This window comes from Cydia fagiglandana, chromosome Z, assembly GCF_963556715.1.
Source record: "Cydia fagiglandana chromosome Z, ilCydFagi1.1, whole genome shotgun sequence".
In the NCBI taxonomy this organism is placed as follows: domain Eukaryota; kingdom Metazoa; phylum Arthropoda; class Insecta; order Lepidoptera; family Tortricidae; genus Cydia; species Cydia fagiglandana.
The window spans coordinates 31,817,343-31,834,767 of NC_085959.1; the positions used below are offsets into that span (position 1 = coordinate 31,817,343).

The 17,425-nt window shown below is 37.6% G+C and overlaps 2 protein-coding genes across 3 annotated transcripts; one reads left to right on the forward strand and one right to left on the reverse strand.

Moving 5' to 3' along the window:
• Positions 1-637: 637 nt before the first annotated feature.
• LOC134679510 (large ribosomal subunit protein eL30) lies at positions 638-3,352 on the forward strand. Its single transcript, XM_063538469.1, has 4 exons — positions 638-722; positions 809-853; positions 1,193-1,338; positions 3,153-3,352. Exons 2-4 carry the CDS (start codon positions 833-835, stop codon positions 3,325-3,327), a joined length of 342 nt encoding a protein of 113 aa, XP_063394539.1. The 5' UTR covers positions 638-722; positions 809-832; the 3' UTR covers positions 3,328-3,352.
• Positions 3,353-11,785: 8,433 nt separating this feature from the next.
• On the reverse strand, positions 11,786-16,899 carry LOC134679165 (collagen alpha-1(III) chain-like). Of its 2 annotated transcripts, XM_063538038.1 has the most exons (9): positions 16,684-16,899; positions 16,370-16,575; positions 15,917-16,033; positions 15,085-15,319; positions 14,709-14,816; positions 14,276-14,347; positions 13,766-13,891; positions 12,908-13,056; positions 11,786-12,124 (listed from the first exon to the last, which is right to left on the reverse strand). In XM_063538038.1, exons 1-9 carry the CDS (start codon positions 16,779-16,781, stop codon positions 12,114-12,116), a joined length of 1,122 nt encoding a protein of 373 aa, XP_063394108.1. In that variant the 5' UTR covers positions 16,782-16,899; the 3' UTR covers positions 11,786-12,113. The 2 variants fall into 2 exon arrangements, with proteins under 2 accessions (XP_063394108.1, XP_063394107.1); XM_063538037.1 differs by lacking the exon at positions 11,786-12,124 and having other exon boundaries at positions 12,795-13,056; positions 16,684-16,898.
• Between the last annotated feature and the right edge of the window lie 526 nt (positions 16,900-17,425).

The following is a 17,425-nucleotide window of genomic DNA, read 5'->3' on the forward strand; positions in this document are numbered from 1 at the left end:
ACATGACGATAGGTGACTTTATAAGGTGCGTACATACCGGGCAACGAATACTACCAACGGACATTTAGGCTCGGTATGCACGAGCAACTGGTCGCACACGTTCGGAATTTTCCGTATGGAACGACATGTGCAAGCGAGACTGCGCTACGCAGTTGTTTAACGACGTCCCGTTCCCACCTGTCATTCCGCAGGGAAACATGAGGGAAACAATGTAGTGGTTATATATTCTCTTTGAGGGAGACCGAAAAATTCCGTCCGTGTGTGGCGTGTCAAACAAAATATACGTAGAGTCAGATCAAGTAAAGTCTGCAGCGGATTTGAAAGCCCACGCAGTGCAATGAGTGCAAGTATTTTAAACGTCAAACTTTTATGAAAACGTTTAAATGCGCTTCGGAACGATCGTCAGGTATTTTTCCCATTCAGAATAATAGTAGTAACACACTATCGTACCGCACCACGATCTTGGCGCGTCGCTCCCATAAATGAAAGCGAGAAAGAGATATCTATTTAATACCGTTTGAGTCCGCACGGCCTGATTTGATCGGACAACTTAATCAGAATGGCGAAAAATTGTCCTCGTCTGGAGAGGCCGTAACGAATTGAACGACTAGATTGAATGATTGAACGGTTTGTGATACCGGCGCGGCTGTGTTTCATTCATCATTACCGTTCTGTGTTCTGTCTTTCATTCTTTCTTTGGCTGACTGAGCGCTCGTCTAGGCGTATGTTCTATCATTTTCCTCATTTTGAGAAATTTATTCTGTAAGGGTTTCAACGAGTGTTATAACTATATTTGTAATTATTTCAGCGTTCGTTGTTATCCATCAACACAATGGTTGCTGCTAAGAAACAGGTAAGTTAAACACGTGTTCCCTTTTTTCATAGGACTTACCTTGGTTATCTAGATTTCTATCTTGAATAACGTCTTTTTAAGTCCTAAATTAATAACGTAACATGATAGGCTCGCTTATTTAGTAATTGGCGACGCTGAGATGTTGCGTACATTTTAATTATCCACGTAGTGTGTTTTGAGGTTAAGTCACACCATTTACATGGCCAGTAAGCAGCCAGCAAGTTGTAACATTCACTTTATAATAAATCTCACTACATTTATTGGTTTTATCTGACGCTAGTACTGGTATATGGTAATATTTATACATTAAAAACCTTAACCTAAACGTATGTGTTACAGAAAAAGACCATCGAGTCTATCAACTCGCGCTTGGCGCTTGTTATGAAATCTGGCAAATACTGCCTTGGCTACAAGCAGACCCTGAAGACTCTTCGACAGGGAAAGGCAAAGCTGGTCATCATTGCGAAGAATGCCCCTCCCCTAAGGTGAGACTACTGAGAAGTAGAGTTTCCCACATGACTAGTTACAGGGAACTGTGTTGTCTCAAGTTTTTACACAGGATTACATTGAAATCAATCATAACAAATTCATTTGCACTACAACCTGTGTTTGAGCTTACTTGACAACCATATGGAGTCTTTCAAAGACAAAGAAGTATGGATTCCCTAATAGTGAATAGGTAAAATATTCCTAATACATTCGATGTTACTTAATATAGACATATAAATGTTGTTTTTAGGGTTCCGTACCCAAAGGGTAAATCGGGACCCTATTACTAAGACTTCGCTGTCCGTCCGTCTGTCACCAGGCTGTATCTCACGAACCGTGATAGAATTTTCACAGATTATGTATTTCTGTTGCCGCTATAACAACAAATACTAAAAACAGAATAAAATAAAGATTTAAGTGGGGCTCCCATACAGCAAATGTGATTTTTGATCAAAGTTAAGCAACGTCGGGCGTGGTCAGTACTTGGATGGGTGACAGTTTTCTTTTTGCATTTTTTTCCGTTTTGCTTTATGGTACGGAACCCTTCGTGCGCGAGTCCGACTCGCACTTGTCCGGTTTTTTTAAAACATAATTACTTTGTGTAAGTAATTGACACAATGGAATATTTTACAAATTCATGAGTTGTAAGGGAAACCTATGGAGTAGTCTTTGTAAAGTTGCAGCTCCATGTTAAGAGGTAAGACATAAGATAGTATTTTTGTCCGTATATGTGGGATGGATAAGTATTCAACTTTATACTTAAACATACATACTTATCTATTTCATTGATAATATTCTGTTTAACCCCTTGACTTCCACCGATTTGATATTGGATCGGCACAATAATATTCTAAATTTAAACTAGTCTTTGCCATCCAAGGGAGTTGAGGGATTAAGTGTAAATTAGTATAGTGTGGTGTGGTACTAAGTATAGTGTGGAGATGACAACAAATTTTTTTAACAGCTCATGGTTTTGCTGCTATGTATTAATATGGTTATCACACTGATGTGAATTCGAATTTCACTCCAGTCTATGAGTGTCCCAGTGATATCGTGCATATTGGAGCGATGTGTGAATTCACACCCGATGTGAAGACCACTTAACCCGTGGAACACCTCAGCATCACAGTAGTATGGAACTCCCTATACTAATTACTATCACCTGTGTAATAGTAGGGCGCTCCACGGGTTAAGTGCATATTCATAGTAAAATATCAGAATGTGCTTATGACCTTTCCAGAAATTAGTTTAACCCATCCCAAGAACATGTTCATCTTGTACTAGAAATGGGGCGCGCGGCACTAAAAGAGTTACTATAGTTTTTTTTTAGCATTAGAAATTAGGTAAACAATCTTGATGTGTCTTTTAATTGAAAAACACATTTTAAAAATAATTTATGGCAAATATGTAACAATTGTGAATGTAATACGATCATTTATATTCTTCTGCTTTCAAAAGTAATAGTTTATGACTTTTAAAAAGCGTTTTTCAATTAAAAGACATGTCAAGATCGCTTACCTTCTTGCAAGTTCTTTCTAATGCTAAAAACGAATGCTATAGTCCTCATTATACTTCTTTTTTTTCATACCTAAATAACTTGGTGGTAAAAAATATTGATATTTTTATAAATTGCCATTCAGGTGGATAATTTGTGCAAGTGCCAGGAACAGTCTTGTGACTTTCTGTCCGGCAGTGTTAGAAAAAAATGTTAACACATACACTGCCAATTTGATTGTATGGCCAAAATCACCTTTGCTGTCTGCACCATTACTCATTACCAGTCGGCTCATAGTAGGTATTTTATTTTCAGAAAATCGGAGATCGAGTACTATGCGTACTTAGCGAAAACCGGCGTCCACCACTACAGTGGTAACAATATTGAGCTGGGCACCGCCTGCGGCAAGTACTACCGTGTGTGCACGCTGGCCATCACCGATCCTGGTGACTCGGACATCATCACCACTCTGCCGGAAGCCACTGCGTAGTTTTAAAATAAATTTATAAGCTAAATATTGTTTTTTATTATAATTCACAACCCCACGAGAAGTGACAGATGACATTTACGGCGAGGGCGTACATTGAATCCTGAATGAAGCGAAGGTTTCCATAATTAAATCCCGAGCACAGCAAGCGATTCTCAAATGTTAATGCCCAAGGTGGAAATAGTTTCACAATAGTATGCAAAAAAGAAACTTCCTAGAACAGAAAAATGCACTTTGACCCCTCTTAGGGAAAAGTGCCACTTTGCTTCCATCTTAGCAGGGAAGAAAATAAATAGCCCGAATAGGTGATGTAATAGTACATTGTGCAACAAGGGGCGTAAGGGCCCCCCCACATTAGCGTCTTTCGAGCGTCGGCGTCTACAACTCTATGGCCGCTGCTCGACGCAACTGCGCAGCGACGTCATTTTCCATAGCGCTGACCAGACGCCGACGCTCGAAAGACTAGATGTGGGGAGGCCCCCCCCAAGTTGAATATTGCAAACGAGAGTAAGTCGTCAAGCCGTCGCGATTTAAAGACTCGAGTTTGCAATATTCTTACGCCCAGAGTTACAGACAATGTTTTTCATCACACTTACGATACAAAAATTAAGTATAAAGACAAATAACTATTAATTATGGCATTAGAAACTTAATAACTCCCTGAGGAGAACGTTTTTTTCTATAACTCCCGCTAAACCTGCGTGCAATTCCACATTTACTGAGCGAGTGTGATGAAAACTGTTATACGTTTCCAGTACAAGATTTTTCATTTATTTTTGCATTGTTTTTTTTTTCAACTGATAAGTTTTGTCTTTTCATTTATCTTCCCCTATGCCAGCACAGTGGACAAGATAGAACAGTGACGTAAAGGAATGTTGATGAATTGGAACAGTAAAAAAAAAAATCACTTTATTTTAGACATGTCCATATAAAAATTATGCTAAACTTAAACTAAAAACTTAAACTAAGAGTTGCTTCAGTCGCCACATGACTAGTCTTAAAGGCTTGCTACACGGTCGCCGACAAGCCTTCTAACCGTCTGACCTTGGTCTGTCCTTGGACAGTTTTGGTCAAATTTTGTTGGTAACAACTGTCTACACGGTCCGGGACCGGCCAAGGCCACGCGGTCTGGGGGCTTGTCGGCGACCGTGTAGCAAGCCTTTTATATTACTTTTATATTAATTTACAATATATGTACTCTAGGTACTGTCACTTTTTGTTCTCGCAGTGGTGAACGGATGACCAGTATCGGAAAATGGGGCTGTACAGGCTCTCGGAGACGGATCGGACGGAGATTAGATTGTCTGAGTTTCTCAATCTCTCCCAGAAACCTGCTATCCTACTTCTGATGATGGCGAAGAAGTCGGGCACCCCTGCCTCTGCGAACATGCTCGATGCACTACAAAACCTGGGTAACCCCAGTAGAATGCGGAAAGCGTCATTGTATTGAACCCGCAGAGTTGAAAATGCTTTTCTACTGAAGTTAACCCAAAGTTGACAGGTATACAAACACTGACAAAATGCTCTGAACAGAGTCACTTTGACATCATTTGTACACCTCGCAAATTTGCGCGCGAGCATGTTACACCTGATGGACAGAGCTCGTCTTTCTCGTTCCATGTCAAGGTCATCTTTTAAGTCACTGCACAAGACGTGTCCAAGGTATTTAAACTTATTAGTAAAGGAATATCAAGACTGATGATTTGATAAATGGTTTTATAAATTATTTTTTCCAATTTTTGGGTATACGCGATACGCAGAATCGTAAGCGCCTGCCAAAAGAATAGAAGAAATTCTGCATTTATGTAACTTACACGGATGTTTTGTCAGACGCACTTACGATTCCGCATATACCCAGCAAATGAAATAAGTTCATACAATCACCTGCAATAGTATATTTGGTACTCATACTACTCATCGAAGGCCGTGTGGGTTGTGTAACATGTTATTGCAGGTGATTGTACATAGTATATGATAAATAATTAATAGGACCATATTATTTTAAATAAAAAAGCGATTTATTCAGAGGCACATTCATCTGTTATTTAAATTACTTAGTCACGAATATCAGCGGGTCCAGGCGGTAGTCCGATCCGGCTGCAGATTTGACTGCATGACCAGCCGGACCTCTTTCAAACACATTAATATTCTGCTAAACTCCGTAGGTATAGGTACGTTCGATTTCCGACGTGGAAGTGGTACATTTCACCATTGTAACCTGACCACTATCAGGCGAGGTGGTCCGGCTGTGGAGGAGCACGCGTAATAAAGTATTCATGGGGATTCTCAGGAAAAAGTGGACCATTTATTTTTTCTGGAAAAACTAATAACTTTTTATTTGCGGTACTCGGAATTACGAGGACTACTGATTAAACAAAGAAAAAAGTGTCACATAAGTACTTTGGGTGTCAGTTTTGTGACGACGTAGTTTTTTCCTGGTTAAATCGATAGTCCGTGATTCTGAGTAGCAATAAACCAAAATGTTGATTTTTCGAATCCCCGAAGAGCGTTTCGGATCTTATAACTTATGTAGGTATAAGGTAAACTAGTGCTCGACATGCTAATGCCCAATAGATGACACCTTGCTGTCATGCACCTTCTATTAACTATGACCTGCTATGACTTAAGTTTCAAGATGACGTGTACTGGGACTGCGTCGAGCACCACGTTTATATAATTTGATATTTGTGTCGCTATTCGGTGAAGGAAAACATCATGAAGTAAACGGAATAATCCCAACAAGGCCTAATTACCCCTTTGGGTCAGATGGCAGTATTGGAAGTCGCTTTCGGAAAAAGTGCCTACGCCAGTTCCTGGGATTAGTTGTAAGCGGACCCCAGGCTCCCATGAGCCGTAGCAATAAGCCGGGACAAACGGTAGGATGATTTTGCGAATCCCCCTAATGAAACATTTCCTTATCTAGATTCTAGGTTATGTCAGGCGTGGCTCACTCCGCGATTTCGTCGCTTTGCTACAGGTAGCTAAAAGTCCATCCGTTCGACCCCAATTTTGGGGTTTGCCATAAGCCGCGCGTGGCGCTCTCGCCACCTAGCGGCCATATCTGTGCTGATCGTGACAGACGCGTTTTGTTAGAGAGTGAGTCTTCTACCTACCTAATAATATTATTTATTGTGGTTATGTTAGGTACATATAAATAAAAGTTGACAATCAATACTATCAATACATATATTAACAATTTAACATTCGGCAAAATTCGAAGCTCCGCGATTTGTTGCAGGTAGTACCTGAAAAAAAAATACAGGCTTTTCAGTAGGTCCCTACGAATTATATAATATGATTGACGATGTAAGGCCCTGGAAGTTTTAGAGGCCGCATTCGGGTGGGATATTACGCCTATTCCAAAATTAACCACGACTACCAAGAGCATACCGATAGTGGTTCGAAAAGTGAAATCTTGAGTGTTGTTAGGCTTTCAAGGCACGAGGGCTAAACAAACTTTGCTAATGAGTGAAACACAAAATTTTTCATCACACCAGCGCGAGGTAAAGACTAACTGTAAAACATTACATCGTTAAAAATCATCAATTCTACCAAAATTTACTTCAACTTACTTCGCCTGTTGTGGATAAAATACAACTCTCGCATCAGTTTTTGAAGAAAAGGCTGGTGTAGTGAAAATAACTAGGTTTTACACTGTCTCTAATAAGCCCTCTATTTATTTGACTAGATATTGTTATAAAATTAAATGAGTCCTCATCGCTATTCAGAAATCAGTAAACGAACTATAGGACAAAAATTGTGCATATTTACCTCCGGTCACTCGTCTTCCAGCTTGACAAGGAAATCATCAAAGAACAGTTTGTCATCAAGACATACAGGACAAGTCCCCATTTATTGAGTATTACCATACTTTTTCATCATCGTATACCTGCAAGAAACAATAACGTTAATTTTTTAAGGGCAAGTAAATGAGTAAGGCTTGATAAAAAAAAGATTCAGTCTGACCACGCTAAGTATTCATGCCAAGTGCGACGACAAGAATAGGATAATATGTATGCATTGTAACTGCCTAGTCAGTGCTAACTTAGCGTGGTTAGAGTCTAAGGGTCATTGCACCAAACAGTGATCAGCGTTTGTAAACAAAAATTGTAAGGAAAGTTTCATAAGTAGTTCACTGCTGAATGACATTGATCAGTCCACTTTGGTTGGTTCAACTGCCCCTAATATGTGCATATAGGGGACCGGACTAGCGTATGTCATTAGTTTATTTTTCGAGTTGCCCAAAGGATCCGACAGTATGAAGTTTGTTTGAACGAGTAACGTATGACGCCACATGACGTCATTAATTTATTACGCAAGACGATTTTTGCCATTTTTTAACTCTCCCACCCACATAAGAATAGATCGACCCCCTTCCCCCTGTATTACGAATCTGAAGCTTTATTGTACCTACAAAGGTACTGGAGCCTGTCTAATTAAACTTTGCACCGCATTTGATAGCATAGTGTGGAATTTCATAGAAATATGGCGCCATAAGTCACCCTACTATAGTTTAAATATACGTAGGTAGGTACATACATATACTACATGCCTAATTGTTTTATTCTGTGTACCTATTTCTAAAGGTTTTTTTAAGTTATAAATATTTGTTTATAATAGTCCGATCCTCTATTTATTACATACTAACCTACTAATTAATCGACAGTTGTCACCATGCTGAGTGACGTGTGTAATGCTTATATTTGTTCTACAGTAAGTAAAAACCAAATATTATTAATTAACTTAAATAGCCAACCGTACTAATCACTAATACTTGGAGTTGTGTACTCAATAATAGCGGCATAATATATAGGAATACCTATAGGTATGTCTCCCTAAAAATGTTCCAATGTTCCAGTTCATTGCTGCCTCCATTAGTTGTTATAAACAATTTTTTTTAAAATATGGTTGGCAGGGCAAGTGCCGGTAATCACGGGGCGTGTTCATATAGGAGCAGGGTTTCATATAGGGTGAAGTCACCTATATCGTCGGATGACAAGCAAAAGTCACTAACTAACATCATTGAAATTATTGGAGATAAACCGTGTTACAAGTGCATTGTTACTTTAATTTTTTGATGGTACTTAGTGAGTTTTGCTTGTCACCCGACGATATGAAAACGCCCCGTGATTACCTGACAGTAATTCTGGAGTTTAGTATAAACTAATGTAGAGTATTCCAGTATGCATATACGACTGCTATAAGGATATAACTTCTAGTTATCCTTTTCCACAATCGAATGGCCATAGATTATGTCTCGCTATTGGTTCGAGATCAGGATATGCCATCGCCTAATTTTATTAATTTTTTATTACGTTTTGCTTCTTGCGGAGATATTGATCAGTCATTCTGGTTTTACGTTATAGTTCAAGTATGTACATAATGTAACTATTGCCTAAAACCATAATTCTGGTTCAGTTAACTTTACTGATCTCAAGGCTATGTCACGGACTTGTTCATAAATGACTCCTAGTTTGACTAACATATAAACCAAGTACATACTTGAAGGAGCATTGTCTCGTAAAACTTAGTACCTGTTCTCCAAAATATATTAATTCAAAGTGTAATGCTGAACGGTATGTAGGTATCACAAGTTGACTCTCAAGTGTTGGAGTAAAACCTATTAATAATTGACTGATTTAATTAGTATATTGTATGGCATGAATATGCATCAACGTTTGAGCGAGCGACTTATTTAAACAAATAAATACTCTTAGTTTCTACTTAGTTCAAATGCATGTAATGCTATTTCTGTTTTTTTACTTATGAACTAAATCCATTATCTTAACCTAAAAAACTCGAAATGGTTACCTGTTTGTCAATCGGTATTTCAATAGTGTGGTTATTTAATTCTTCAAAATGTTTGCAGAGCTTATGAATGTGCCTTGTCCTTTCATATATATACATCATGAAAAATCTTGTTGCGCCTATATGAAACAATCTTTTTACCAAATAAGTAAGTACAAAGAAGATCCTATTAAATTTCTGTAAAAAGAGAACTCGGGGTGGACATCATGATTGTACATTGATTGCATTGGAATTACTTAAACGCGCTAGTTAAGATGAAACTGCACGTAATGTTATGAACATAATATATGATAGTTATTAGTTACTCTTTACCAGTTAATATCCACCGATTGCTTCTGCAGTTTTCGTCACATTGCTTCTTAAAGTACTTACCGCTCTTTTCGTTTTATTAATACATACTCTGGTACTTAAATATTGTTTACAGTACATCTAGTGCTACATTACCAGCATTACGACACCAGGTGCTATAATAAGCACATTACGTAATAAATACGTCGAAAATTTAAAGACGAAAACTGTAAAATGTACGTCGTACGATACAAGTGCGAATAGGTCATTCGCAACTCGTTACATATTTCCTATTTTTCGCACTTGTATCGTAAATAACCATAACACTGCTTAGTTATATATTCCTTGGATTATTTTACCTGAGAAACATTCCGTGAATACATTGTTAGTGGCCATTTCTTGTTCTTCTCCGCTCAAATGATAAGCCCACCTACATTACCGTCGCCAATACTCTTTAGGTCCATTATTCCACAATGTATAATAATGCAGATAAATGCATAAGAATGGAATGAAACATTTGAGCATGATGATAGAATATTTAGCATTAAAATATTACCTCACTTTTTAATAGTCCATTGGCTACCTACTGAGGACGATTAAATAATTTTTTTTTAATTAGGATCGATTCGATAGAAGTCTAGTATAGTCAGATAGTCTGTCAAGAGGAAATGTTCAACATCTTTATATGGTTTGTAATTTATCCCTACAATGAGTAGGGCTTGATCAGCTACATTGGCGTTACGTAGAAAGGTACAAAGCTAAAATAGGAAAAGTAGTTCAACAATCCCTCTTTTTTGAAATTACCGTCGAGAATGAAACATGTGATATCGTTTGGAATATCATTACAAAGATCTCACTGTGGAATAAATAAACGGAAATCAATTAATCTAACCCTGATCGTGAGGTAGCGAAAGTGCATTGTCATAGGCTTTGTAAGCGTATTTCCAGCAAGTTTCTCCTTTATTGTTATCATTAGTCATACCGTGGTATGTACGTTTGATAAGTTCAGTAATAACTACCCCTATATTTGTGAATTAATTTCAACAAATTCAAAATACTCGACCTTTTAGTACCTATGCTTTGGTTAAGTCTGATAATTTACTTGCAACACTGTGGTCTTGACTGTCTTATAACAAAACAGTTCTATTTTTAATGGATTATAATAGCATTAGTAGTCTATGAATATTCACAGTCAAATTTTGTCACACATTGCCGTACTTATTGTTAAAGAGGCCTTATCGAACTCACAATATCACTAATTCCATAAGTTCCAGGTTTTAGCTCTCTCTGCTTTATTTAGTTCCCAGGCTTGTTACGGTCAATCAATTAAATTTAGCCTGTCCTAAACATTCCAGGGTGTATCAACATTTAAGAAGTTGAAATCAGCAAGTTCAGCAACTATACGCAATAGCTAATTTTGGTCTTAGGAACAACTAAGCCGATTTTAACGATAAGAAAATTCTGAAACACATGGAACAGACGTTGATTATAAGGCTAGGCTGGTAGGGTCCACTATATCTGCCAATCAATGGAAACTGACGAAATGCGTCATCTTTATACCTCGTGTTTCTTAAGAACTAATGTAGGTATCTCCTATCTTAACTCTGGACCCTCATTACTATTTGGATGAAACAAGCTGTATCATCATAGTCTTATCATCTTAATCTAACTTACATGATAACTTTTAATATGCCAATAGTACCCTCAGTGGTGGACTTGCAGTCTTTGCCGCCCTAAGGCCCCAGGCCTTGTAGCCTCCTCTTTCTGAGCACCCATCATATTGACTACATTTTGAGTGATTTATTGCTATCATCAGCGAATTTTTGTCACAATTTGCCGCCAATTGGCCTACTTGGCCTTGGGCAAATCCGCCACTAAATACCCTTAGTTCAATATTTTTCATTCCATGCCATCAAAGTTTCAGTCAGACCAATCCATTTTTAATAAAAATAAAGTTGGAAACAGTATAATGGTCCTTAAACGTAGCATGACTGATAGGAGAGATAATGTCAATAAGAAATTCACTTACTTCGTTATACTTTATTTGGTCTATGAAAGTTACTTATTATTGTTTATTGAACTAAGTGGCCTTACGAGGTTAATGGAAATCCAATTTTATTATTATAATTATGTACATGACCATAATATATCATAAATGATGACCAATATAATTTTGGAATTACCCTTCTTTTTTATTTTTTGATATCATTATTCGCACTTTACTACATTTTTTTCTACTGAGTCTAGTCTATGTTAGACATGCAGAAGTTCCTAACAGTGCTGAACCTGTCTAACCGTTATTAACGTGTTTAAAGCGATACTATTTCTGTCCAGTAATAAATTATTAAATAAAGTATACACAATATATGGTTCAAAATTTCATTTTATTTCGACTCAGTTTCTTAATTTCTAAAACAATGACACCTACTCACCATGGTCACAAAAATAAAATAAACATCACACATCACAATATTGTTTCTCTTTACATCTCCGCAAGAATATGAATTAATTAATTTGTTTCAAGAGTGCTTATTTCAGACCAGTATCAATTGTTTGCATTAATACTATCCTTAAATTAGTTTTTTTACCTTAAAATATGTATAAAATGTATCTCCGGTACGTTAAAAATGATACAGCTACTTTTAAAAGTATTATGCTTATTGACCAACTAAGCAGTTTGATATTCAAAGAGTTCACCAACTTCCTGTAATGCAAACAATTAAATAGAAGCTTTAGACATGAATAAAACATTTGTCCTGTGAGATATAACGTTATCTGGAAACTATACTTTTTATAACAGCCCTTCCTCAAGATTTAAGGCAATTTTTTAAATATTACATTTCATTTTGAACCTATAATTTGAATACAGATAGTTAAAGTTCATGTATATGTCGATAACTTAAAAAAAATGTGCTACTGCACAATTACTGACAGGCTCGTCTAATTACAGATTTCATATTAGAATACACATCAATTATGGTCAGTTAATTGTAAAAGTCTCTCACGCTATTTGTGTACAACTAGCTAACTTAATGTGTATGTATTTTTTAAAGTTAGATCAATAATTTGTCTTATTCACGACCCTATGTTTCATATAACAAGAGAGCTTATTATTATTGTTGTTACTTCATTAGATTGCCTAATAATGCGTATTTTTACTTGTTCAGAATGGCTGATTCTTATCTTTAATAGATTCATAAAATATAAGACCACTTTACCTATTTATACAATATGTAAATAAATAATAAGTTAAATCACCTATGTATTGTTTTCAGCACAGTAAAATTAGCTATTCCACTCGCCAACTAAATTTTCTTTCATATCATTAATTTGAGAACAGAAAACTTTTTTCTTTAACTAATTGGTTCGAAAGCCAATTATAAAGTGGAAAAGTATGAACTATTATATTATAATACTGCTTATCCGATCGTATATTTGCCTTTCTGTTTATAGTAACAGTTTCCGAAGCGAGCATTTTAGTACTTACCATAGTTGTTGTCATAATGTGGCTGTGGCTGCTGGTAAGAGTTGTAAGAGGGTTGGGAGTACGAGTCGTACGCTGGGGCGGGGCCTCCGCCGTAAGCGGGCTCGGCGGCGCCATAGCCCGCGTCGCCCGCGCCTCCGGCATTACCGCCCCTGCACAAACATTTTAATTATAGACTGTGCCTATACTACAATAATACTTTCTATCTGAAAAATAAAATAAATAAGTCAATAAGGACTTTCTTTGTCACAACATGCAATGCATCATGGACAAACAGCAGATGAATGTAGTGTGCAAAGTAAACAATTAGAAGTGAAAACAGACATTACATTTTGATTATTTTGAAGGCGTAACGTTAATACAATACATTAACTGTTCAGATTAGTTGAACATTAGTTTTGATTTCCTATACTGTTTCAAGAGTCAGCGCCTCGCGCGTATGCTCGCTGTGTGGACCCGGCTATTAAATAATTTTTGAAATGTAAACAGCAAGAACACTTTTTTTTTAAAGACCGTTAATTTCAAGGGGTGTATCCCAGAGCTTAAATTAAGAAACTTTTTCAAAGAAACCGGTATTCTTAATTAACTCTAATTTAGAGATAATCAATGATTTATTTTTTGACTGTTAAGGCGCTTATGAGGGTGTACACCTGCTTGTTTACATATTGATTAGTGTTTAGTAGGAGTTTATACATTTGCTACATAGTAAAACGCAAGTATTATCTCAGACTGACTCAATCCCTATTCGAAATGTCATAGGCATAGTTTTCATAAAAAATAAAATTAACTATGCCATTGAGTTTCCATAAATGTACTTCAACCATACACAAATTAAAAAAAATAACACCATTTAAAACTTACCCATAGCCATCATCATAGCCTCCTTGGCCTGTGGTATACCCATAGTTTGTCCCATAACTGCCCGAACTATACCCTGTGTTGGGCTGCGCTGCTGCTGGTGAAGAGTAGCTGTTGCTCTGATATGAACTGGGAAAGAATAAAAACATATTTAATAAAGAAGTCATAGAACACAATTATAAAATATAACACATAACAATTTCAGAACAGTGGTTATCTGCATTTATGTATAAGACGGCACATTCCTATCAAGAATTCTGGATCATCATTTTAACAGTCTACTTCTCGGGCAGATAATTGAAAAAAAAATATTGAATATTTCGTCAGGTGACAAGTTATTAAGTACCACCACAAGTTCATAGCCATAGTGAACCATATTAGTACTAAAAGAAGGTCGATTATTGTTTAATTTTTTTTTGTAATTAGAAATTTTTGCTTGTCACCTGACGATTTTTAAGTTGAATCAGGAGTAACTAATGAGAGTTCTTTGTTTTCGACTATTAACGTATTTACCTGGGTGGATTGTAGGATTGTTGAGCGTAAGGGTCTGCAGGAGGCTGTTCGTAAGGTTGGTACCCTGTATGCCTGTAAACATGGCAGCCTGGTTACAAAATGTTGTGAAATATGAATTGTATCAACAGTGACAATCATGCGTCAGTTATAAAAGAAGCGTCATGTATGTATCAGACGGCACATTCCTATCAAGAATTACTGGATCATCATATCAATTATTACTAGAGATGCCACAAATATTCGTCCACTTTGCACCTACCTAAAACGAAAAATTACTCAATTGTGACTTGCGATTCAAAATGTTCACATGCCAAGCTGAACATTCAGCGCGGCGCCCGAGAGAGGGGCTGAAAACCACTATTCGTGGTATCTCTAATTATTAATACTTAGAAAATTTAATTGATATACTTTACATAATAAAATAAATACGTACGACGGTGGTCCATATCCATTGGAAGGTGGAGGATTATGAGATGAGGGTGCTTGTTGATAACCACCTTGTGGAGCGGGGCGGCCACCGCCTCCACGAGGCCCGTCAAATCTAGAAATACACAACACTATATAATATTGATATCATATTAATTGAATTGGAGATGTCTTATAAAAAAAGGAAAACAATTCCATGACAATATTGAATCCCAAATTTTATTACAAAAATATCATATATCATTTATTTCATCTAAGCGCGAAATTTTACCTTACCGCTGTTTTGTGTTGATGGATAATTTATGGAGCACATTAACACTTCACTGCGGCCAGTAATTAACCATACTAACCATGCAAAATTAATTAATTTATCAGGTCCTAACCTTCCACGTTTTGGGGGTCCGCCCGGGCCTCCATGTGGTGGGCCTGCGCCCCTTTTGAAAGGTGCACCTCCCTGTGGTTGGCCTTGTGGTGGGCCTCCAGGTGCCTGATGTGGTGCTGGGGCAGAGCGCTGCTGCATGGGGGGGCCTCCAGGAGCTGCGCCGGGTCCGTGAGGTCCTGGACCTCCAGGCCCACTTGGTGGGCCACCTGGACCATGGCCTCTACCTCCACGTCCTCCTTTATAAATTAACACCATAATATTTTAACATTGACCATGAAACAAAATGTTAATCTTAGAACTAAGGATCTACCTTTCAGTTTTAGATGCATGGTTTAAATGAGTATTTTATATAAAGACCAGGTCATTTTCGAAATTAGAATAATCAAGGGGTGGAAATTTCATAACAAAGTTCAAGAAAGAACAACATGATACATGATATTAACAACTATCAATAAATGATAATCATGGACACGGAGCATGACACCTTTTATGTAATAGAATTAGATGTTAATAATTTTATCAAAACCTCTGTTAATACTGAATTGACTATGTGAGTTGCAAACAACATTATACATTTGGCTGCTTAACTTTACACAATGAGATGAGACCCATATTTATTGTCCCAGAGAGTAAATTAAATAAACGGAAAAGTATTGCTACCAATATGTATTAAGTAACTAAAAGTTTAACTGGTATTTTTAGACAAGAAATCGAATTACAAGTAATCAATCAATGAAACAAATACCATAAAACCAGGGTTATATGAGTGATCTAGGAGACCGTAAACATGGCAACTAGGGACAAAAAAGGGTGGATTAAGCCATAACATTTACCTCTCATGCCCATTCCTCCTCTGCCACCGCCACGGTCATTGCGCGGGCCAAAATCACCACGGCCTCTGCCACCTCTTCCTCGCATGCCACCGGGTCCACCTCTGTTAAATCCTCCTCCTACATGGAGAACATGAAAATATCAGTACTTAACACTATAAAGTGCAAGTCAACTCATTTAAATGTATAATTGCTTTAGAAATGGGCCTAATATTTGGTATTCACCAAGTTTTCCAATGTTCGTATTCAGCCGAATTATTGTTCGGTTATATTCAGCCCATCTCTAAATTGCTTGGTGCAAAGCTGTCACTCTCAGGTACACAAATACATATATAAACTTCTTGGATAAAGCCAGTATCATATTCATCACACAAAGAATTAGTTACTGCTAACCTAACACATAGAACTAGTCATTGTTCCTACGATTAATGAAAAGATTAGGATAAAAATACGTACTTTGTGGAGGAGCTCCTCTGGTCTCAATAGTAGGCACAGGATGAGGGCCTGGCCCCTGGGGTCCAGAAGAGAAATTGCGGCCTCCTCTATCACCGCCGCCGCCGCGCATCGGACCGCCGCGGAAACCACGCGGTCCTCCGCGCATAGCCGGACCGCCCCGATGCGGTCCGCCCATAGGCCCGCCGCGTCCTCTCATTCCGCCACCGCTACAGAAAATTATACTCTTCATTATTAATAAGTATGTACTAATTGGTAAAATAAGGCATACCAATTCCACTAAATTAAACACCATTTTAGTACTGATAAATATTTACCGTCCTCGCATGTCGAAGCCACCCCGACCGCGTTGATTAGGGCCTCCTGGCGGACCACCACGTCCTCCGCCACGAAATCCACGCCCAGGCCCATCCATGTTTAGATTTCACGAGAAATGTTATAAAATATTTATTGGTGGTAATATTTGGTATTAACTAGTGTTAAAAAGGTGCAAGAAATTGACTAATAAAATATTTTGACTAAATTAATCGGCTTGCAGAACGCGCCGCTGTAGAGAAGGAATGAATGGACGCGACGCTTTGTCGTTCACCATTTTATTAATCATTCACTCTTCTATCCGTTTCCGTTCTCTAGACACGTCATCGGTTTATCGCGTCAGGTTGGTAATAGAAAAAAAACTCTATGGTTAATGGTAACTTCTAAAGGCCTCTCCAGACGGAACGATCAAATTGACAATTCGATAAAAAGATCTCATCTAGCGTCTACCCGTAAACTGAGGGGCTACCACGAAAACCGAAATTCGCAAATTGCGGGGATTTTTCTCTGTCACTCTAATTACGCCGTCATTGGAGTAAAAGAGAAAGATCCCCGCAATTTGCGAATTCATCAATGACCTTCAATTTCATTTATGAGATTCATTTAGACACAGGGGATTTTTCAGCACTACGTTTTTTTATCGAGCTCTGTTGTATTTCCGATGATTTGTGTAATTTAAACGTTTTGTTTAAGAGTGCTCGTGCTAATGACACCTTAATCTACTTATAAGAGCGTTTTTCACAC